Raw genomic sequence first — 25,626 nt, forward strand, 5'->3', positions numbered from 1 at the left:
TGTAAGTGCACGTGCATACAAAATAAACCTGGACACATAGATTGTACGCCCCTTGAGGGTTAGGGACTGATGTGAATGTACAATATATATATATATATATATATATATATGTAAAGCGCTGCACAAATTGACGACGCTATATAAGTACCTGAAATAAATAAATAAAAAAATATTGTTGGCCTTAAACAAGTAGCCCAGCCACACACTGCACAGTCAATTAAATCATGTGTGAACAAAACCTTGGGACATAGTAAAGAGGAGGATCCTAACCGTGATAACAGACAATAGGTGTAATATGGTGGCAGCATTTAAACAAATGACAGCAGCAGCAGAACCACCCAATTCTATTGAGGAAGACTCCCCCATGATGGAATGCGACCGAGAGTCCGAAATTGATGGTCTGCGGTTATTCTTATTTGTTATTCTTTTACTTGATGACAGTCAGTTATCACATGCATATGAGATGATTGATATTGGGGCTGTCTGCTCTACTCTACTGGTGTATCCTTGTTATTTTTCCACTTTAATGTAATCGCGTGTAAAAGTATTCCCATAAAATGTTGAGGGTTAACAAAGAATGTAAACTGTAACCTTTTCTATACTTTATTCTTATTTGGCTGTGTTCCTCTTGTTAGGTGCTCACAGATCGACATGGAAAGGACACCATGGGGTAGATTTACAACTCTAGCACTCAGAATCTGGTGCATCTGTGCATGGTAGCCAATCAGCTTCTAACTTCAGCTTGTTTAATTAACTTCAGCTTGTTTAATTAAGCATTGGCAATCAAACCTGAAGGCTGATTAGCTGAGCTGCACCAGATTTTGCAGTCTTCAGTTTTAGTAAATAACCCCTGTGTGTGGTGTATACCTTACCACTTGTGGTCCACATGGTGCAGAGTGTTAAGAGAATCTTAAGATCAAGAGTGAACCTCTTCGGCAAGTCTTCCACTGCAACACGAAAGATATTGGAGCAGTGTGGTCCTACTCTTTTAAATGACTGCCCACATGCTAGTCAAGTAGTACATTCAACATGATCGTAAGATTCCTCAAACTGAAAAATTTGGTTTGCAAAATCTCAAACATGGGATAGGACAGCTTGATCCCTAGTGAATGGAAAAAGTGAACATCATTTCATGACCCACTGCTGCCTTTTGCGGAACATACATAAACCCTCCAGACACCATGTCCATGTCCCTGGCTGTCCTTGTCCTCTTTGATCTACTCAACTACCTTGAGGACTTTAAACAGAATACTAGCTATGAAGACCTTGCCACAACTGCACAGAAAATGAAAGGGAATGTTAACCAGCATTTTGCTTCATTAATTTGTAGATCCAACTGATGTAATGTTCTCACCACTTGCAGCAGCTGTTGTTTTGTCAACCCTAAACTATACAGTGTATGTGGGGCGCTGTAATGCCACTCCAACATATGGATAAATATAAGCGGTCAGACAGAGGAACAGTTCCAGGTTCCTGGATAAATACGGGCAGCCTTAGAGTGACCACTGGGACAGTGGAACAAAGCACAAACATAAAAACACACTTAATTGGTGCTCCAGATAATGGTTGTATACACACTCTGTTCAGTCAGCTGTGTGGGACAGGCTTGTGTGCTTATAAATTCAGAGCCCACGAATCCATGTGAATCAGAGTTCAGTTCAAAAACTTAATTTATTAAAGCATAAAAAAGTCTCACATGGCGCTTCACAGCATGCCAACTGTTGGTCAGATCCAGGCTGAAGGCAGATGGAATGTGCCAGTCTGGCTGAGTGGGCGGATGGGATCTGTGACAGGAGACCGTTGACCGTGGCAAGGTGGAATTTGCGTCACTGGAACCCAGAATTCGTCAGCCGCGCAACCAGGACCAGGAATGCACCAGGGAGATTGACTATAGTTGGTTATCAGGATAATATGTTTCGGGATACATCCCTTTGCCAAATCCACTATTATTTAATAAATTGTGTTTTTGAACTGAATTCTTTAATTTTCATGGACTCTGAATTTATCAGCATACAAGCCTGTTCCGCACAGCTGACTGGCAACAGTGTGTATACAACAATTATTTGGAGCGCCCGTTCAGTGTGTTTTTTATTTGATTTTGTTTTGTCAACCTTAGTGTCTGTGAAACCCTTGTTGATGCAGCTGATGATAATATTTAGGAACTGCTTAAGAAGGCAGAGGATTATGCGCGTGCCCTAAGGAAATCCACATTGCCACACACACAAAATGAAGATCTGTCTGACTGAAGATGGTCATGTGGAAGAGGAAAATATTGAAAAGTCAAAGGAAGTGGAAGAAGCAAAAGAGAAAAGGGATGGGGAGAGAGGCGCCAAGCCACCAATAGTGTAGCAAATTAATTTTATTGAATAAAAAAGGGTATCAAATGCAATAATTATGCACTCACACACATCGCTGGTAATGAGCATTGGATAAAGCTCCAAATGGAGACATCAGTCCAGAGTCCAGTCCACATAATTGCCACTGTTAGGAGCTCTGTGAAGCCAAAGCAGGGATCCAAACAAGCCACCCGGGGAGCCCCAGCTGGAGACCAGATCTGTTGGAGAGCTGTCCAAGGAGCTGTCAAATGTCCAGGGTGCTGTGACCAATCAGAACACGTTTCAGAGGCCAAGTCACTCCTCCTTCATCAGCCTGACATTTACCCTAACCTCCAGGGATTAAATGCGCACTGTCATTAACCCTATAGTGCCCAAAGCAATTATTGGCATAGGCACATTGTGGGAGCAGAGCAGTAAAACAGTTTAACATAAAAAAGGATTATACATTAAAATTGAAGTTAAATAGTTAAAGATAAATATTTGATATAAATAAGGTTAAATATACATTTTGTTGGTACCCCGTCACATACGTGGATAAACATAAAATTAATAAATTGATAAAATTACATAAATATTAAATTCTATATGGATGTATGTATGTGTACTCATACCTGTGTGTGTGTGTGTGTGTGTGTGTGTATATATATATATATATACACACACACACATATATACAAATACATATTTTTCCTCCTTTTATGAGAATCAACCTCTTTAACAGTATCCGACAGTAATTCAGCAATTAAGAAAATAATGATATCTAAAGATAAGAAAAATTTGATTATTTTTGTTATTAATATTGTAGAGATCAAAATAACAGATAATATCAAATGCTAAAATCCAAAATAGATATTAAATTGGGAAGGGAATAATAATAAAGAAGGGAAATTTTATACATCTATATGTGTTTTATGAGACATGATGGTAAAAAAAAAGCTAGTGAATGATTAAGAAGGGAAGTGGGGACTAAAAACTAGGAATAAACCAAATTCCCAAATTATTACAAAAAAATGAATCAAATAGGAAAATACAGCCTAAGGACACAAATGGGGGGATAAGTACAAACAAATGAAAATTGTATTAAGAGTGCGCAATAAGAAAATGGTAAAGAAATGGGGAAGCGCAATAAGGGGACGGAGGAGGAAGAAACAAGAGAGGCAATTGACTGGTATATCTGGGGTGGTGTGCTACTGGATGTAATGGAACAAGGCTGGAAAGGGAAGGTGGGGAGGGGAAGAAAAATAAAATAAAAAGATGGGGTAGGACTAAAGGATGGTGTGAACTTCTAGTTCCTCGTTCAGCCCACTCGTTCTCTCCCAGCACAGTCTCAAGAGCATGGAGGAGATTCCAGGAGACAGACATTTTCTGTAGGAGAGCTGGACAGGGCCGTATAAGGTCCTTAACCCATCAGCAGGATCGGTATCTGCTCCTTTGTGCAAGAAGGAACAGGATGAGCACTGCCAGAGCCCTACAAAATGAACTCCAGCAGGCCACTGGTGTGAATGTCTCTGACCAATCAGAAACAGACTTCATGAGGGTGGCCTAAGGGCCCGACGTCCTCTAGTGGGCCCTGTGCTCACTGCCTGGCACCATAGAGCTCGATTGGCATTTGCCATTGAACACTAGAATTGACAGGTCCGCCACTTGCACCTTGTGCTTTTCACAGATGAGAGCAGGTTCACCTCTACAGGCTAGACAATGGCACCCTGACTGCCTTTAGGTATTGAGATGAAATCCTTGGACTTGTTGTCAGACCCTACACTGATGCAGTGGGTCCTGGGTTCTTCCTTGTGCATGACAATGCCCGGTCTCATGTGGTGAGAGTATGCAGGTAGTTCCTGGAGGATGAAGAAATTGATACCATTGAATGGCCCCCACACTTGCCTGACCTAAATCCAATAGATCACCTCTGGGATATCATGTTTCAGTCCATCCAACGCCGCCAGGTTGCACTTCAGACTGTCCAGGAGCTCAGTGATGCCCTGGTCCCGATCTGGGAGGAAATAACACAGGACACCATGCGTCATCTTATTAGGAGCATGCCCCAACATTGTCAAGCATGTATACAAGCACGTGGGGGCCGTAAAAACTACTGATCACCATTTTGAGTTGCTGCAATGAAATTTCAGCAAAATGAACTAGCCTGCTGCATCATTTTTTCACTTTAATTTTCGGGGTGTCTTTGAATTCAGTCCTCTGTAGGTTGATCATTTTCATTTCCATCAAATGATGGGGCATCCTTATGTTCCTAACACATTACCCAGTCCATATTGGTATAGATATCCAGCATGATAGTTTTCCGAGTTAAGATTTTTTTATTTGTATATTTTAAATGTTTATACCATTACACACAAATTGGTTTTATTACCTGTATGCAGTTTTGTGGATCCACATGCTGATGATGATTTCCAATTATTGTTAGTCCCTCATACACTATCCAATCAAGATTGCATACGATTGCATGAGATTTAGCAAGTTCAGCGCAGTGTTGATGTTTTCTCTTGTAGTGGCAGAAGCACCATCCACATCAACGCAGCCAGTCTTTCGGTTTCTTTCAAAATTCTACAGGAGTCCCAGGCAGCGGATCTCCCCAAATAGCATAGATCAGCAGATCAGTCTGACTGGTAATCTGGTGTGCACAATCCATCTTGCTATGGCCTGTTGTCCCTTAGAGCCAATTTTGTATTTTTAAGCACTTTAAAGAGCAGTGCAAATAGTTTGCTTTGGTGCACTGGCTTAACCTGCCCGTCATTGGAGGTTTTCTGTAGCTGTGGGGTTGAATCGGGGAACTTGGAAGGCTTGTAATATGCAGCGAATGCTCTGGACAATCTGAGGAAACTTGTAATGCACACAGTGCTCTGGATGGTGGTCTGAAGAAGCCTCAAATGCTGCACAGTGCTCTGGACGGCGACCTGAGGAGGCCTGTAATGCACAGTGCTCTGGTTGGTGGTCTGGGGAGGCCTGTAATACTGGACAGTGCTCTGAACGGTGGTCTGAAGAGGCCTTTAATAGTGGACAGTGGTCGGAGGGGGTCTGTAATGCTGCACAGTGCTCTGGACGGTAGTCTGAGGAGGCCTGTAATGCTGCACAGTGCTTTGGATGGTGGTCTCAGGAGGCTTGTAATGCTGCACAGTGCTCTGAACAATGGTCTGAGGAGGAGGCCTGTAATGCATTGCACACAATCCTCTGGATGGTCTGAGGAGGCTTGTAAAGCACACAGTGCTCTGGACGGTGGTCTAAGGAGGGCTGTAATGTTGCACAGAGCTGTGGATGGTGGTTTGAGAGGAGGCCTGTATGCTGCACAGTGCTCTGGGCAGTGGTCTGAGGAGGCTTGTAATGCACAGTGCTCTGGATGGTGGTCTGAGGAGGCCTGTAATACTACACACTGCACAGTGCTCTGGACTGTGATCTGAGGGGTGGGCCTGTAATGCACATTGCTTTGTGACAGTGGTTTAATGCTGCACAGTGCTCTGGACGGTGGTTTGAGGGGAGGCCTGTAATGCACAGTGCTCTGGACATTGGTCTGAGGAGGCCTGTAATGCACACAGTGCTCTGGACATTGGTCTGAGGAGGCCTGTAATGCACACAGTGGTCTAAGGAGGCCTGTAATGCACACAGTGGTCTAAGGAGGCCTGTAATGCTACCTAGTGCTCTGGGCGGTCTGAAGAGGCCTGTAATGCTACACATTCCTCTGGGTGGTCTGAGGAGGCCTGTAATGCACAGTGCTCTGAAGGGTCGTGATTCTGGACTCTCTTGAGGCATGTAATGCAAGTTGCTTTTGATGGTCCTCTAAGGAGGCCTGTAATGCTGTGCAGTGCTAAACACGCCACACCAATAAGCATGCTACAGAAGTTACCTTGCTCGCTGGAAAGGGAACCACTCTCGGGCTCTACAGGTGGAGCTCCAAGGAAACCAGAAGTTTACGCGAGTAAACGTCCCTCCCTCACATTTTCATTCCGTTTTCTTTCAATTGCCAAAAATATGTGGTACTTTTCATTTCATTTTCTTAATTGGAAATATGCCACTGATGAAATTTTTTCCAAAATCCCAGTGCTCTGGGACGGTGGTCTGAGAAGCCTGTAATGCAGCACAGTACTCTGGACGGTCTGAGGAAGTTTGTAATGCACAGTGCCCTAGACTTTGGTCTGAGAAGGCCTGTAATGTTACACAGTGTTCTGGACGGTGGTCTGAGGAGGCCTGTAATGCTGCACACTGGGCATAGTGCTCTGGACGGTGGTCTGAGAGGAGGCCTGTGATGCTGCACACTGGGCATAGTGCTCTCAGACGGTAGTCTAAGAGGAGCCCTGTGATGCTGCATAGTGCTCTGGACAGTGATCTGAGGAGGTCTGTAATGCACAGTGCTCTGGGACGGTGGTCTGAGAGGCCTGTAATACTCTACATTGCTCTAAACGGTGGTCTAAGGAGGCCTGTGATACTACACAGTGCTCTGGGTGGTCTGAGAAGGCCTCTAATGTACAGTGCCCTGGGCGGTCAACTGAGGAAGCCTGTAATGCTACACAGTGCTCTGGTCGGTCTGAGAAGGCCTGTAATGCACAGTGCTCTCTACGATTGTAAATTGGCACTATCGGGAGGCCTGTAGTGCGCAGTGTACTGGATGGTCGTCTGAGGGGGCCTGTAATGCTGCACACTGCTAAACATGCCACACCAATAAGAACGCTACCGTCGCTACCTTGCTCACTGGGAGGGCAAGCACTCACGGGCTCTACAGGGGGAGCTCCAAAGAATCTGGAAGTTCACATGGGTATACGTCCCATTTTCATTCTGTTTTCGTTCATTGACAAAAATGGAATTGGTTTTCATCAATTGCTGGAAATGTAGGGTACTTTTTGTTTCGTGTTAGTCACTGGAAATATGAAAAAGGTTTTGTTTCTGAAATTAACACTGGTCAAAATGCAATAGTCTTGTTTGTTTACGAAACTTTGTCTTATTTATAAAGATGTTACTTGATACTTGTTTTCAATACTAACAGAGAACTGTTATTTTTGTATTCAGGTAATATGTGCAGTGGCATTACAGCCAATAGCGTTTACAGTCTTTTGCTTTTAAATATTTTAAAGTTGCACTTCTGTTTGTCAAAAAAGCAATATTTTCGTTTGTTTATGATACTGAGATTTTAGTCAACTAAAATGAAATGGAGATTTTAGACTGAAATACGACTAAAACTAAAACAATTCAGATTACTAAAATACACCTAAAACTAAAATGGAATTTTAGTCAAAAGACTATGACTAAAACAAAATTGAAATTTGACGTAAAGAATACCACTGTTTTAAATAAACTATAAAATTATAACTCCTTTTTTAAAAGCAATTTAGGGCAATAATGCCACCGTACAGAAAAGTCATTAAAATTAGTAATTTGTACACTTTTAGGGCAATTAGGATTGTTCATCAGCACTTATGTCTATTGGGTTGATGATGAGAATTCTTAAAGGATAAGTTCACCAAGTTCACCTTTTCAAAAATAATAAAATGCACATCTTTTTGCAGGTAAAAAAAAGTTCATTTCTTTTTTTCTTTTTTTTTTATCGGGAGACTGCAAAGCATTGCAGCCACGATCAGCATTTGGTGGGTGCTGTGCAGGGATCTTGCAGACTCAGTGTGTAAGCTGTCTGCTTGTACCTCATACAAGCAGACAGTTACACACTGACAGGGAACCTGAATGAACTACCAAGCTCAATGCACCCTGTCTGTTAGTTTTAATTTTTTGCTAAGAACATTTTCAGCATATGCAGAAAATACCTCTTGAACTTGCAGTGCATCGTCACTTCCTGTAAGGTGAAAAAGCATAAACATCCTTATTGTGTAGAGCACTAGTTCCATTAATTCACTATGTGTTGGAGATGAACAAAGGTAGACATGTTTGAAGTCCAGTCGTGACAATCATGGCTCCCTCTATAGATACAGTGCGATACACACGCACAATGGGAGTAGACATGAAAGGAAGTGTTATTTGCACGAAAACACCAGAAAAAAAGAAAACTAGTAGTAAGCTGCAATATATACATTTTTTTTGAGGGGTTAGATATATATATATATATATATATATATATATATATATATATATATATATATACATATATATATACTTCCCTTAGAACTAGCTTCCGCCTGTGGCACGTAGGCAAGGGTGATGTCATGGGCTTCCCTGCAAAATCCTGAGAACACTGAGGATCCCAAATCTTGCAGGTAGATGTACTTGCACTGTGCTAGAGTGTCTTCTTGCAGGTTTTGGGTTCTTTGGCATTCCCAGGATTTCACTGGAAGGACCCTGATGTCACCATCCATTGTGCTGAAGGTGAGAGAGGTGTTTTTATTTCATTGTGGAATGTGGCATTTTTACTTGGGGGACATCGGCTAACTATTTAAACTGGAATTCATTTTTAAACGCAAAAATGCAATGTCTGCTTATTAAACAAAAACATATATAAATTTAAACTGCAACTTTTAGTTTTATAGACTTACCGGCCTCTTTATTAGGTACACCTGTTCAATTTCTTGGTAATACAAATTGCTAATCAGCCAATCACATGGCAGCAACTCATTGCAATTAGACATCTAGACATGGTGAAGACGACTTGCTGAAATTCAAACCGAGCATAAGAAAGGGGATTTAAGTGACTTTGAACGTGGCATAGTTGATGGTGCCAGATGGCTAGGTTTAAAAAGGATTTTTTTTTTTTTTACTTGATGGGATTAGGCACCAAAGATTATTCACAAGGAGAAGTACATATCATTAAAATATTGTACATAGTTTATTTGTACATGCTTTGTAAAACAACAACACAATCAAAATTAACAATTAAAAACAGAAAATCTGATGACAGCGTATGCACATGAGACCACCATTAAAGATAATGTATAGGTACTGATAGATGCTTTTGTGTATCAGATGGAAACCGCTGCATTTCGATTCTTACTTTACACAAATCTTCATTAGGGGGTCAATAGACTGGTGGACTCCAACTCCACCAGTCTATTGCCTCCTTGACCAAGATTTGTATAAATTAACAGAAACACGCTTGTTTCCATCTTTTACACAAAGGCATCTATTCATGCCTATACATGATCTTTAATGGTGGTCTCATCTAACCCCAGAAACCACTAAACAGCTCATCCACTCCCTCATCATATCACGACTCGACTACTGCAACTCCCTCCTCACTGGCCTGCCTCGCCGCTGGCTATCCCCGCTTCAGTCGATCCTGAATACGGCAGCCAGACTCTTTCACCTTTCCAACCGCTCCAACTCTCTCCGCCGCCCCCCTCTGCCAATCCCTCCACTGGCTTCCGATTGCACAACGGATCAAATTCAAAATCCTAACACTGACGTACAAAGCCGTCCACCACACTGCCCCGAACTACATCACTGACCTAATATCCAAGTACCACCCAGCACGCACACTCCGCTCCTCACAAGACCTCCTTCTCTCTAGTTCCCTGGTCTCCTCCTCCCATGCCCGCCTCCAGGACTTCTCCAGGCTGTCACCCATCCTCTGGAACTCCCTGCCCCAACCCATCAGATTATCACCTACTCTCCTCTCCTTTAGGCGCACCCTGAAAACCCATCTCTTCAGGGAAGCCTACCCCACCCCCTGATAACTTGCCAACCTCCTCCACTCTTCCTACCACTCCATCCCCCACAGCTTTCTCCTCCTGTGCCACCATCCCCTCCCTCCTAGATTGTAAGCTCAAAAGAGCAGGGCCCTCAATCCCCTCATGTTTTGCATTGTAGTGTTATTGTTCTGTCACATGTTCTGTCCCCCTTTGTAATGTACAGCGCTGAGCGAACTATCGGCACTTTATAAATACTGTATAATAATAATAATCATGTGCATACACTGTCATCAAATTTTCTGTTTACAACTCTTTATTTTGATTGTGGTGTTTTTACAAAGGTTGTACAAATAAACTATGTAAGATGTTTTAATGATATCCCTTATATGTCCTTGTGGACAATCTTTGGTGCCTAAAAATCCCATCCAGTAAAAAAAAATTTTTTTTTAATATTTCTATTCTAATAGGAATGTGGCAACCAGGCTAGATCAGATATGGACTATATAGCTTTATTGAATATTGCTGTCAATCCCATATATTTGGTTGCAGCAATGATTGTTACTTTAAAATAATGATGGTTGGATGTATACGCTGACATTTGTGTCAATGTAGTAATTTGAAGCTGTATTCCAGGCTTAAAAAAAAGTACAAAGAACATGCATCAGTAAGAAACAAAAATGTATCGAAACGATGTAAAGTTCAGCTCAGTGACTGAAACGCCCTCAGTTTAGCATTAATGCAAACTCTTTGAAATTGCAAAGTGTGTGTGAATACACACTTGCAGATCTCCTTACTTTTGCTTTATCCATATTTTATGATGCCCATATGCTGTTTTACATAGTCTGTTCTATTTACCTTCTTAGCAGTAGTGGAAGGTGATGAAGGCAATGCTATCACCTGAGGGAAGTGATGTACTCATTCCCTCACAGGATATTCCCTGTTGGAACTACTTTCATTATTTTCCATTAACTGAGGATGTAATAGGCCAGTTCTATCCTCACCCTAGTCTCTGTTGCTCTATGATCAGCCACGTTCTACTTGTTTTACTTAATGCAGCTGTCAATCAAATGGGAAGAAAGAAAACAACTGAAAGGAACCACATTGTTCTTTGTGGGCATGTGCTTTGCCCCTAATGCAAATGTAGGGGCATAGTGACATGCTAAAAGGAAGGTGTGGAAAGCCTATGACCTCTGAGCTGTGCAGTCATCAGGGATTTTACCAAAGGTCCTAAATTCTGTGCTATTCCTGCACAGCAGCTGGGAAACCTACTGAATGCTACAAAGACGCATAGTATGCAGGTATGCATGCACTAGTTTTAACTTTCAATTTAAAAGTGTTTGCATGAAAACTGTAAAACAACTCAATTGTGCTTTAAGTCCCCGGTCACACTTGATGTGAATTGGCATGCGATTTGCATGCTATGCAACTTGCAAATCGCATGCCAAGTCGCACCCTATTGTCTGCAATTAGAGTGGTCATATCAGTGCGGCTCCAAATTGGTCAGAGCCGCACCGATTTCTAAAGTAGTACATGCACTACTTTTCGTTTGATTTGCATAGACATCTGTGTCAGATGTCTTACAAATTGCACATGAAATCGGCATGTCACCTGACTTTGAAATCGTGCGACTTCACTATAAGCTGCACAATTTCAAAGTCGGGTTTGATGTGACCGGGGTGTAATTCTCAAAACATCCAGAATACACAGTGCTAGGCTCATCCTCCAGCAGCATAGGATCTGTAATCAGACTGTGTGACTTTACATATGCATTCAATGAGACAATCGTGGAAAAGATTGAAAATAGGTTAGATGCAACAATCTGTTCCATTAGCTGAAAGGAAAAAAAAAGTGTTTATGAATTCCATAGAGGCCGATACAGCAGTTTGACAAGTAGCACACATTTTAATCATTGCTTGCACTGTTGATTATTGAATGTATGAATGTAATTAATTAAACATTTTTTTTTTAGCTCATCCACTGTGTTTTTAATGCTTGTTTAATTGTGTTTGAAATCTAAACATTACATTTCAAAATCAAGTATATGTTATTAAAGTGGTTGTAAAGGCTCAAGGTTTTTTACCTTCTTGCATTTTATGAATGAAGGTAAAAAACTTCTGTGTGCAGCTTCCCCCCCTAATACTCACCTAAGCTCCCCTCTCGATCCAGAGATGTGCACTGGAGTTTCAGCTCTCCCTCTCGTCATTGGCTGAGACAGCTGTGGGAGCCATTGGCTCCTGCTTCTGTCATTCAAAGCCAGTGAACCAATGAGAAGAGAGAGGGGGTGGTTCCGAGCCACGGCTCCATGTGTGAATGGACACATGGAGCAGCGGCTGGGGAGTGCACATGCTCGGGTGCCCCCATAGCAAGCTACTTGCTGTGGGGGCACCTGAGAAGAGAAGGATCGGGACTGCTCTGTGCAAAACCTATGCACACAGCAGGTAAGTATAGACATGTTTGTTATTTATTTTAAATAAGCCTTTAGAATCACTTTAATGTTTAAATACTATTAATGTTTGACATTAACCTGGACAACTAACATTCACGCCAATTTAGCATCACTCTCTTGTTCAATGGATCACAAATCCAGTCCCTAAGACTCCATTCACATTAGCAGCTCTCCAAAGTCAGAAGATTTCCAGTGCAATTTTGGAGTGTGACTTTGATACGATACTTGGTGCGACTTTGATATGACTTTACATTCTTTGGACCAAAGTCGCATCAAAAAGGCACACCGAAGTAGTGCAGGTATCTTTTCAAAATCACCAAGACTTTACATTGCACAGATTTGAATGGGTGCAATTGAATAGAATGGGCTGCGACTTGTCATGCTACTTTGATCCAAAGTCACACAAGTGTGAATGGAGCATAAGGGTAGAATCTCCACACAGTTTCCTAATTTCTTGACAGTGATGAATTAAATTGCAATTGTGTTAAGATTATGGACATTAAAATGTTTATAACATACAGAAAAAGAGCTTTAAACAAGTCATGCCTGACCTCTCTAGCTGCTTGCAATATTAGGTAATTAATTCCCTAACCACCTTACTACCATTGTACTGCTTAAAAAAAAAAAACAGTGCTGCAGAAAAGTAGGACTGAATGGGCCGCACACTGATACCCTCACCAATGTGAAAGCAGCTTTAATGTAATAAATACAGGTTTTGCAACATATAATCTACTTGTCCACCCCCAACGGGTTTCAACCAGCTAAGGGCTTAATCATGGAAAGCTGCAGAAAACACACATGGGCTGCCACTGTGCTTGTTGAATTCCTGTGATCAAGCTGTCAGTTGGACGTTGCAGATCACAGGCAAAATGTGCAGAGTGGAGTTGCTTTGTGCCTTGTGATCACTGTGATGGCCATTCTTACAAAATCACTGATCACTGAAACATTGCTCTTCTGGAGAGATATAGATGCAGAGAGCCAAGTTTTCGGCAAAAGTAAAGTACGTTTTTATTATTATAAATAAGTTTGTTCTCTGCAGTAGGACTATTTAATTTGTATTACACAGAAACCAGTTTCTGCGAAAACGTAGGTCTTTTTTTCCTTTTTTATAGTAACAAAACCTGTTAAATACCACCAAAAATTCACCCTTACAGTGGTGACCCCCCCCCCCCCCCCACTGCAAGGATTATGGTTAGGGGCTAGTCTTTAAGCAACTTTACTTACCTTACACCCTATTCGGTTCAGCTGTGACGCTCTCCTCCTCTGCCCAAAGCTCCAATCTGACTCCATGTTTGGGGTACCACTGTATGTTCACCTACAAATGAACTGGATGCCCGAGCTTTCTTCACCTTTTCTAAAATGTTCTAAAAATTGTCAGTCTAGAAGAGATCCATGAGATCTTATTCACACTTCTATAGTTTTATCCTGAAAAATGCACAAGTTGTTGCATACAGTGCCTTTGAAAAAGTATTCATACCTCTTGAAATTTTCCACATTTTGTCAAGTTACAACCAAAAATGTAAATGTATTTTATTGGGATTTTATGTGATAGACCAGCACAAAGTGATAATTGTGAAGTAAAAGGAAAACGATAAATGGTTTTAAAATTTTTTTATAAATAAATGAAAAGTGTGGCATGCATTTGTATTTAGCCCCCCGGAGTCAATACTTTGCAGAACCACCTTTCGCTGCAATTAGAGCTGCAAGTTTTTTGGGGGATGTCTCTACCAGATTTGCACATCTAGAGAGTGACATTTTTGCCCATTCATCTTTGTAAAATAGTTCCAGCTCTGTCAGATTGGATGGAGAGGGTCTGTGAACAGTAATTTCCAAGTCTTGCCACAGATTCTCAATTGGATTTAAGTCTGGACTTTGACTGAGCCATTCTAACACATGAATATGCTTTGATCTAAACCATTCAATTGTAGCTCTGGCTGTATGTTTAGGGTCATTGTCCTGCTGGAAGGTGAACCTCCACCCCAATCTCCAGTCTTTTGCAGACTCTAACAGGTTTTTGTTCTAAGATTGCCCTGTATTTGGCTCTGACCAGCTTAGCTGTCCCTGCTAAAGAAAAACATTCCCACAACATAATGCTGCCACTACCATGTTTCACGATGGGGATGGTGTATTCAGAGTGATGTGCAGTGTTCGTTTTCTGCCACACATGGCGTTTTGCTTTTAGGCCAGAAAGTTAAATTTTGGTCTTGTCTGACCAGAGCACCTTCTTCCACATGTTTGCTGTGTCCCCCGCATGGCCTCTCGCAAACTGAAAACGGGACTTTTTATGGCTTTCTTTCAACAATGGTTTTCTTCTTGCAACTCTTCCATAAAGGCCAGATTTGTGGAGTGCATGACTAATAGTTGTCCTGTGGACAGATTCTCCCACCTGAGCTATGGATCTCTGCAGCTCCTCCAGAGTTACCATGGGTCTCTTTGCTGCTTCCTCTGATTAATACTCTCCTTGCCTGGCCTGTCAATTTAGGTGGACGGCCATGTCTTGGTATGTTTGCAGTTGTACCATACTTTTTCCATTTTCGAATGATGGATTGAACAGTGCCCCCTCTCCCAACCCCCCTTAAAACTTACCCCATTCCATATAACTCTTCCCATCTCTTTTTCCAACAATCCAGTTCATGTCTATAACCTTTCTCCTCAATCTTCTCTTCCTTTTCTTACTATTCTTTCTTTCCCTGCCTCCTTTCTTTTCCCTTTTCCTATTTCTGCTATGGTCTTACAAAACGTTCTCCGACCACGGATCAGATCACAGCCTCCCACTACCATATATTTTCCGGATGCCTTGAAGTCAGAACATCTCCATTCCTTTCTGAATTTTTCCATTTTACCTTCGTCTATATGATATAACTCCTCCATCTTGTTTCTATATTCAACCCTATCTAACCAGTCCCTCATTGTTGGAAGCCCCTGTACCTGCCAGAATTTGGGAATAAGCCGCGCTGAATAGATGGTATGATGCACTATTTTTATACTGCTTCACCGGTACTTCTGACCTATAAAATAAATACACCCACGGATCCTTCTGTATAGTTGTCCCCAGTATCTCTTTTATCAATTGGATTATATCTTGCCAAACCCCCTGTATTTTTGGACAGTTCCACAATATATGTGCCATTTTTCCCTTGGCTCCACATCCCCTCCAACAAAGCGGTGAGACTTTTACTCGTTGTCTATGTTTGACACTCTGTGTCAAATACCATCTCGTTAAACATTTATAATTAATTTCAACCATGTTCATGTTCATCTCCCCATGTGTTAATTTAAACATTTTATTTTTCTGTAATTCGTTCATTTTTGTTCCCAGTTCCCTTTCCCATTTCTCTAAGAACAGCGGAGGACCCACCCCCTTCAATTCAGTAAGAATCTTATATATCCCAGAAGTGACCTGTTTTGGAGCCATACTAGAACCCAACATCTTTTCGAATTGGAGCATGTCCTCCGCCATACTCAGTGGTTGAGGCAACTTCAAAACAAAATGTCTTCATTGGTAATATCTCATTTCATCTAATGCCACAAATATCTCTTTTTTACTCTCAGTAACTCAGTACCCACCAGGGGAATCAACAGTGAATTATACTTCCAGTCAATTTGTTTGTGCATTCCATCCCATACTCTTAACACCTCCTGTGTCAGTGTACCTCATCCATAATACAAAAAGTTTGTGGTATCCAAATAATCCTCTCTAATCGTGTGTTACTTTACTGAAAATTCCTTCTATTTTAATCCAACTCTTCCCCTGGGTATATTTTTTTTTTATAACCTAACCCTGCTTTAAACTTCTCCACAATTTTATCCCTGGCCTGTCTGATGTGTTCCTTGGCTTTCATGATGCTGTTTGTTCACTAATGTTTTCTAACAAACCTCTGAGGGCTTCACAGAAAAGCTGTATTTATACTGAGATTAAATTACTCACAGATGGACTCTATTTACTAATTAGGTGATTTCTGAAGGCAGTTGGTTCCACAAAATTTTAGTTAGGGGTATCGGAGTAAAGGGGGCTGAATACAAATGCATGGCACACTTTTTCAGATATTTATTTTAAAAAATTTGGAAACCATTTATCATTTTCCCTCCACTTGACAATTATGTGCCACTTTGTGTTGATCTATCGCATAAAATCCCAATAACATACATTTACGTTTTTTGTTGTAACATGTTGTAACATGACAAAATGTGGAAAACTTCAAGGAGTATGAATACTTTTTCAAGACACTGTAGATTTGGAGGTACAGTGCATCCAGAAAGTATTCACAGCGCTTAACTTTTGCCACAATTTGTTATGTTACCGCCTTATTCATAAATTGATTAAATTCATTTTTTTCCTCAACATTCTACAACGTGAAAGAAGTTTTGTTTTGAAATCTTTGCAATTTATTAAAAATAAAAAAACCACATGTGCATAAGTTTTCACAGCCTTTGCTCAATACTTTGTTGAAGCACCTTTAGCACCAATTACAGCCTCAAGTTGTTTTGAGTATGATGCTACAAGCTTGGCACACCTATTTTTGGGTAATTTCTCCCATTCTTCTTTGCAGTACCTCTCAAGCTCCATCAGGTTGGATGAGGAGCATCGGTGCACAGCCATTTTCAGATCTCTACAGAGAAGTTCAGTCGGGTTCCAGTCTGATTTCTGGCTGGGCCACTCCAGGACATTCACAGAGTTGGCCTATAGCCACTCCTTTGTTATGTGGGCTGTGTGCTTATGGTCGTTTTCCTGTTGAAAGATGAACCGTCACCAGTCTGAGGTCCAGAGCTCTCTGGAACAGGTTTTCATCAAGGTTGTCTCTGTACATTGCTGCATTCATCTTTACTTCGATCCAGACTAGTCTTCCAGTTCCTGCCGCTGAAATGTATACCCACAGAATGATGCTGCTACCACGATGCTTCACTGTAGAGATGGTGTTGGCCAGGTGGTGAGCAGTGCCTGGTTTCCTCCAGACATGATGCTTGGCATTCAGGCCAAAGACTTCAAACTTTATTTCATCAGACCAGAGAGTTTTGTTTCTCATGGTCTGAGAGTCCCTCAGGTGCCTTTTGGCAAACTCCAGGCGGGCTGCCATTTTCCTTTTACTGATGAGTGGCTTCTGTCTGGCCACTCTGCCATACAGGCCTGATTGGTGGAGTACTGCAGAGATGGTGGTTCTTCTGGAAGGTTCTCCTCTTTCCACAGAGACCATCGGGTGCTTGGTTACCTCCCTGGCTAAGGCCCTTCTTCCTCAATTGCTCATTTTAGCCGGGCGGCCCGCTCTAGGAAGATTCCTGGTGGTTCTAAACTTATTCCATTTACGGATGATGGAGGCCACTGTGCTCATTTGGACCTTCAGTGCTGCAGAACATTTTCTGTACCCTTCCCCAGATCTGTGCCTTGATATAATCCTGTGTCGGAGGTCTACGGACAATTCCTTGGACTTCATGGCTTGGTTTTTGCTCTGACATGCACTGTTAAAAGTAGGACATTATATAGACGGGTTTATGCCTTTCCTAATCATGTCCAATCAACTGAATTTCCCACAGGTGGGCTCCAAACAAGTTGTGGAAACATCTCGAAGGATGATCAGTGGGAACAGGATGCACCAGAGCTCAATTTTGAGTGTCATGGCAAAGGCTGTGAATACTTATGTACATGTGTTTTTTGTTTTGTTTTTTTTGTTTGTTTTTTTTTGTTTTTCATTTTTTTTTATTTTTAATAAACTGCAAAGATTTCAAAACGAACTTCTTTCAGGTTGTTATTATAGGGTATTGTTTGTAGAATGTTGAGGAAAAAAATTAATTTAATCAATTTTGGAATAAGGCTGTAACATAACCAAATGTGGCAAAGATTAAGTGCTGTGAATACTTTCTGGATGCACTGTATCACATGAAAATGGACAATTCTTTCCCATTCTTTCCTAAGGGACTAGTTCTCATTTATGCTGCGGTTTAAGGTGTTTTTAAAAACTATATGGCCCATTCACGCCTACGTGCACTGTGACACATAAGGAACAGTGTTAACAATCTAGTTCAGGAATGTTGTACTTGAAGGCATCAATTTATTTCCTACCTTTTTCCTTTATGAACAGCTAGTGGACCGTGTATTTGATGAAAGCCTTAACTTCCGAAAGATTCCTCCATCAAATTCATCCAGATCAGAAGCAAGCTTGCGAGCTAGTGAAGCCAAAGTCCAGCCTAAAGATTCGGAACCTCCACTTATCACTAGAAGAAAAACATGGAGTAGAGATGAAGTAAGTTAAAATATCAGAAAATCCAAGTGACATTCCAGTCTGAACCTTTATCAGTAAATTTTGCTACATTTTTTACATTTACAATTTTTCTTTTCAGTTAGCAGACGAATCTTGCACGTTCAGGCAGGTGCTAAATGTATAGTATGTTTTTATAGATTTTAGATGGCAGACAGATGTTAAGGAAAAATTCAGTCACAGGAAGGGCTTTTCTCTGTCTCATATTCACATGAACATTTTGTAATTTTTTTTTCTGTTATCTTTGTGTGGCAAACTGTAGGCTGTTAAACACAAAATTCTGACCAGAGAAAAGCCCTTCTTGCCCTTATAGTGATGGGCTGAATGTGTTTGCTGTAGTATGGCATAGGTTAATGGGTTCCTCTTTGCCCTCACTACTATAACAGGCTTGGTTTGTGAAGTTATCTGATTTGTAGTCTATTGAATGTTGTCTAAAGCTGCTATCAATTGAATCGTTTCTGCTATGCCAAGGTGCAGCTCCAATACACAACAATACAGAGAAATACAGCTCGGTTATAATGATGTGACTTATTAAAAGTAGTATTAGGATTGAATGAAGTTTAGTGTATTAGAATATCGCACCACTCAACTCTTAATTACACTGTTACTCAGTACCATTAATACTTGCTATATTATCCACCCTATATTGTATATGGTCTCTAGTACCATTTTAAAATGGCGTTGCAGTTTTTGCAACACTATTTTAAAGCAGCACCTGATTTCAGTGGCTATAACTGCTAAAACCAACGGCCATTACTCCATACTCATACTCCTTGACCTTTTCGCTGCCTTTGAAAGAGTCGACCACCCGCTCCTCCTCAGTAAACTCCACTCCATCGGCCTACATGACTCTGCTCTCTCCTGGTTCTCCTCTTACCTTTCTCAGCGCACTTTCATTGTCACATGTCACATGGTTCTGTTCTTGGGCCCCTCCTTTTCTCTCTCTATACCTACTCCCTGGGCCAACTGATAACCTCCTATGGCTTCCAATACCACCTCTATGCTGATGACACCCAGATCTATCTCTCCACTCCCCAGCTCACCCCCTCAATCTCCTCACGTAACACAAATCTACTAAGCGACATATCAGCATGGATGTCACATCACTACCTTAAACTCAATCTTTCAAAAATTTGTAATATTTCCTCCTCCCCGATCCCCCACTCGCGACTTCACCATTAAGATCAACAGCACAACCATTGGTCCTTCCCCTAATGCCAGGGTGCTAGGCGTAATCCTAGACTCTGACCTCTCCTTTGGGCCCCACATCCACTCACTGGCTAAATCCTGCCACCTCAACCTCCGGACCATTTCCAAAATCTACCCCTTTCTAACCAGTGACACCACAAAACAGCTTATCCACACCTTAGTTATATCCCGCCTTGATTACTGCAACTCCCTCCTCACTGGTCTACCGTTACACTGGCTGTCCCCCCTTCAGTCTATTATGAGAGGAACATTTAACTCTGAGGGGGACTGTATTGGAGTCGGTGGAACAAGTGGAGGCATTGAAGCCAGGTTGAGATCCTTATATTTTAAAGCTTTTTGGCCCCTATGGGTCGAATCTAGAAGGTGAGGAGGCACTTTAGCTAGTCCAGGGGAGTCACGTCAGAGTGTCACCAGGAGCACGTTTGCAGCATGGAATGAAGTTTTGAATCACTGTATATTGAACACCATTTATCATGTGCACAGTTTTTCACGTTATTTTGGGCTGTTGTGATATTATTATCTATATATGTATATAATTGTCACTTTGTATACACGAGTGGGATTATCTCATTATTTTCACTTTATCTGGTCAGCCACTAGGTGGCATAACATGAGTTTGTTTTTGGCACGGATTTAATTTAGGCACTATATAAAAGCACTGGTTCCATTTATGTCACATTATTGATTCCTAGGGGATTGAGTGTTTTATTCACATGATTCATTCACATTGGATGTAATATATGGTATGTTGTTTAGTATTGATCATTGTATAATTTTTGTTACACTTATAGCTGAGCGCGTCATCACATTTTTTTGGTTTTCATATGTCCCGTGGTATAAGGAATAAGTAATAGCAGCTAGCATTTCAGTTAGATACTCTGTGGAGCGCAGGGGGACCTCTGTCTATTTGTTCATTCACAACACTGCCCCTAGCTACATCGCCAACCTCATCCACAGATACCGCCTACTCTTCTCCTCCCAAGATATCTTCCTCTCTAGCTCCCTCATCACCTTCTCCCAAGCTCGCCTCCAAGACTTCTCCAGAGCCTCTCCCATCCCCTGGAACTGCCTACCACAGCATGTTCGGTCAGCCCCCACCCTGTCTGACTTTAGGCAATATTTGAAAACTTCTTCAGGGAAGCCTACCCCACCTTCACCTAAGAACTGTACTTGAATCACCTCCACCAGATCATCCCCCGCAGCTATCACCTTTTGTATCACCTCCCTCTTCCTTTAGATTGTAAGCTTCACGAGCAGGGCCCTCACATTCCTTTCGGTACTGAAATATATTGTAATTGTACTGTCTCCCTTATATTGTAAAGCGCTGCCAAACTGTTGCGCTATATAAATCCTATATAATAATAATATCCGGGGCTAGCAGATTCAATTCTGGAAATTCTGGCTGTCAGTTGAGCGCTGTGATCCAGTGCACAAAGAGCTACACTGATCAGCTCTTGGGATCCTAATCCTACTATACACTGTGTGCACAGTTCTTAGCAAGTTGTATTTTTGGGGATTATTTTATTATTGAACAATTACAGTGCTCTCGGTCAATCCAAAATGTTAAAAAAAAAAAAAATCAAACCTGAATATTTAAGAAAGTAAAAGTGAGGTTTTGGCTTTCTTAAAATATAGGAGAATACCTATGTGTGCACAATTATTGGGCAACTATTAGTTTGCATACTTTTTATGCAACTGAATGAAAAACAGAAGTTTTCCTTTCTCACTTTGTTTATTCTCATCTGTTAAAGTGAGAATAATAAACAAACCGCTCAAAATTTACAAATGACTATTTCTGACATTACAAAAAAAAAAAAATCGGTGACCTATATAGCCACCCTTCTTTTCAATACCAGTCATAAGCCTTCTAGTCATGAAGTCTGTAAGTTTCTTGATCTGTTGACATCAACTTTTTGTTCAGCAGCAACCACCGCCTCCAAGAGACTGTTCAGAGAGGTGTACGGTTCTCCTTCACCGTAAGTCTCCTGTTTAAGAAGGGCCCACAATTTCTCAATAGGGTATAAGTCAGGTGAGAAAGGGGGCCATGTCATTATTCTTTACTAGCTAGCTGCGCACTGGCGTACTTCGATGCATGAGATGGAGCATTGTCCTGCATAAATATCATGGTCTTCTTAAAAGATGCAGAATTTTTCCTGTACTACTGCTTGAATAAACTGTCTTTTAAAAACTGGTAGTAGGTTTGGGAGCTGATTTTGAGTCCATCTTCAACCCAAAAAGGTCCAACTAGCTCATCTTTTTAATAATACCAGCCCATACCAGTACCCCACCTCCACCTTGCAGGCGTATGAGTCAAAGTGGAGCTCTGTGCCCATTACTGATCCAGCCATGGGCCCATCCATCTGGTCTATCAAGAGTCATTCTCATCTCATCAGTCCTTAAAACCTTTGAAAAATCTGTCTTTAGATATTTGTTGGCCCAGTCTTGATGTTTCAACTTATGTGTCTTGTTCAGTGGTGGTCCAGTTTCAGCCTGCCTTACCTTGGCCGTATCTCTGAGCACTGAACAACTTGTACTTTTGAGCACTCCAGGTAGGTTGCAGTTCTAGAGTATGACAGCACTGGAGGATAATGGGTTCCTGGTTGCTTCATGTATGATTCTTCTCAAATCTTTGGCAGTTAATTTGTGCCTTATTTTTGCAACATGTTTCTTGCAAACCTGTTGACTATTTGCAACAAAACTTTTGATGGTTCTGTGATCACGCCCCAATATCTTAGCAATTTCAAGAGTGCTGCATCCCTCTGAAAGACTTTACAATTTTTGACTTTTCAGAGTCAGTTTAATCTCTTTTTTAGCCCATTTTGCCTAAGGAAAAGAAGCTGCCTAATAATTATGCACACCTTCCTTTAGGGTGTTGATCTCCCTAGGCCACACCCTCCCTCATGACACAAATACACATCACCTGATATGCTTACATCCAATAAGCATTCAAGTTTATACAGCTTGGAGCTGGACATTATGCATAAAAATTTTGATTTGGTCAAAATACTCACTTGCCTAATAATTGTGCACACAGTGTAGAGTGTAAAGTGCTCAGTATCAGATTATAAGCACAGTGCTTTCACCTTACTTTCTGAGAGCTCAAGTTGCCATCCTTGAATTGGGCAGGGCTGGTCTTGCTTCTCCTCCAGATCACAATAATCGGAATCTAATGCTTGCTGATAATGGTGAGCAATAGATTAACCACCTCAATACTGAGCCAGTTCTGACACTTTTCTCATACATGTAAATATCTGCTTTTTTTTTTTTCTAGAAAATTACTTAGAACCTCCAGGCTATATATATTTTCTAAACAGAGGCCCTATAGAATATAATGGTCGGTGTCACAATTTGGCATGGTATTTGCGCAATGGTTTTTCAAATGCAAATTTAAAAATATATATACGTTAATGAATTTTATTGCACAAAAACACAATATAATACCCAATTTTTAGCTGAAATAGCAAAGATGATGTTATGCTGGGTAAATAGATGGCCAACACATCACGCTCATGGAATGGCGACATATTACAGTACTTATAAATGTCCATAGACCATGTTTTTAAAGTAAAGTGACAAAGTGTGGAAAATTTCAAGTGGTATGAATACTTTTTCAAGGCACTGTATGTTGGAGCAGATTTCAAATGCAAAACATTGTAGTGTGCAGAACCCTACCCATCTACAAAAATGTGAAAGACCCTTTGGGGGGAATTTACTAAAACTGGAGCAGCTGTGCATAGCAACCAATCAGCTCCTATCTTCAGCTTGTTCAGTTAAGCTTTGAATATAAAAGATAGAAGCTGACTGGTTGCCATGTACAGGTGCTCCCATCTTATAAACTCCCCTTTCTGTTTATATGGAAAAAAATCTAACTTTTGTTTCTTCTCTGTGCAGGTAATGGGAGATAGTTTACTGCTTTCTTCTGTGTTCCAATTTTCTCGAAAAATTAGACAGACTATTGATAAAACAGCTAATAAAATAAGGTATGGCATTTATGTCCTAAAGTTGCAGCTTTTTCATTTTAAATGACTACACTATTCTATAAGAGCCTTGTTTTGTTTAGATATCTAGGAACATTTATTCATGTGTACATTTTTAATTTATGTTCCAATACGCCTGTACTTTTTTTTTTTTTATATCACAGAATTTTATTTAAGGACAAAGAAAGAAACTGGGACGAGATTGAGAAGAAGTTGAGATCAGAAAGTGAAATACCAATTCTGAAAACTTCATGTGTGGTAATTCAGCATTTGTTTATAGCTCAGTTAAAATTACAGAAAGATTTGGAGTCAGATTGATATTGTACTAACAACCTCCATTTGCAAGGTCTCATCTCCATTTTCTTGTTACAGCTGTTGTGCAGGGTGTCTGAGTATGACTGCACAATTCAATAGACACCAGATGTAAGCTAGCCGTACACTAATAGAATTTCATCCGGTTTTTGATGAATCCACCAGAATTCGAGCAGTGGGTGGTCCTGTTGGCACCCTATCACCTGACTTCCTACAGTCTTAAAATCCAATGAGCTGGGTGCATAATTCTCAGCCATACAGTGACTGCAGTGTATCAGCTGCAATCGCGGTCTAGTAATGTGAATAACAATAAAGTGTACCGCAACAGACTAATATCTCATATAAAAATAAATATTAAACCAGAATTAAAGTCCCATGACTTTATTGGACTATGGGACTTTATAGGACTATCATGGGACTTTAATTATTGTTTAATATTTATTTTTATATAAGATATTAGTCTGTTGCACTACACTTAATTGTTGTTCATTTTGGTACAGGTCTTATAAAGTCACTAGCAGTGTTTTAACAGCAACTATTTAGAGCACTATCATATTATATTAGGGTGTGTTGCGCTGATTGAATAGGGGTTTAGATACTGTCTAGCAATGCCCACTGTATGCTGATAGCCACCAGCTGTTGCAGTACAATAGCCTCAGCACGAGATTTGACCGTTATCACTGTTTAGCGTAGATGGAGGAATCTGTTAGATTTATTTATGCAGGCTAAATGAAAAAAAAAATCTATTAGTTTATGACCAGCCCTGGACCCAGTGCTTTTGGTGATTGGTGACAGAAATGGTCAGAAGCACAAACTCTTATCTCTTCTGTACAACAAATCAGTGTTAGGACACTTGTTATCAGGGAAATTGCTGTTTCTTAGCTCTGCCAGCATAGAGCATGGAATTGGGGAGCAGCATTTTTACTTGAAGAAAAAATAGTTTTTAATGCATTTCTTTCTTCTGGTAACACACAACTGCAGTACTCAGCTTACTGGAGAAATTAACAGTATTTTATTTTACCAATTGTTCTTAACCGCTTCCCAACCGCGCTGTAGCGGACAGACGGCTAAAGCGTGGTTGTATAGTTCTGGGAGGGCGTCCATAGACATCCTCCCAGAACGCACCCCCTGCACGCCCCCAGCAGCACGCACCCGGTGCGGACACAGCTGATCATGTGATAAGGTAAAAGGCCAATCACAGCGGCCTTTTACTATGTGATCAGCTGTGTCCAATGACACAGCAGATCACAATGTAAATACAATTGTCGGTTATCAGCTACACTTTCCTCACACTGAAAGTACTGCCGATAATCGGCAAATGTGACGAGAGATCTGCACTAATAATCAGGGCACTGATTATCAGTGCTGCCCAGCAGTACCACCCATCAGTGCCCAGCAGTGTCGCCCATCAATGATCAGCAGTGCTGCCTGTCAGTGCCTCCAGTCGGTGTTATCAGTCAGTGCTGCCAATCAGTGCCTATCATTGCTGCATATCAGTGCATTATCAATGCCTCCTCA

General features: G+C 41.0%; 1 protein-coding gene across 4 annotated transcripts in view; it reads left to right on the forward strand.

The window, feature by feature from the left end:
- The window catches only part of CEP170 (centrosomal protein 170), a 158,151-nt gene that overhangs the window by 121,579 nt on the left and 10,946 nt on the right, over nucleotides 1–25,626 (forward strand). For all 4 annotated transcript variants that reach the window (XM_089669775.1, XM_089669778.1, XM_089669776.1 and 1 more), the window contains exons 14-16: nucleotides 18,434–18,595; nucleotides 23,711–23,799; nucleotides 23,961–24,054. In XM_089669775.1, coding sequence (XP_089525901.1) covers nucleotides 18,434–18,595; nucleotides 23,711–23,799; nucleotides 23,961–24,054 — 345 coding nt within the window. The remainder of the gene's footprint in view (nucleotides 1–18,433; nucleotides 18,596–23,710; nucleotides 23,800–23,960; nucleotides 24,055–25,626) is intronic.

The sequence above is a fragment of the Staurois parvus genome, unplaced genomic scaffold (assembly GCF_062004578.1).
Source record: "Staurois parvus isolate SC_StPar_1 unplaced genomic scaffold, SC_StPar_1.0 ptg000081l, whole genome shotgun sequence".
Taxonomy (NCBI): Eukaryota; Metazoa; Chordata; class Amphibia; order Anura; family Ranidae; genus Staurois; species Staurois parvus.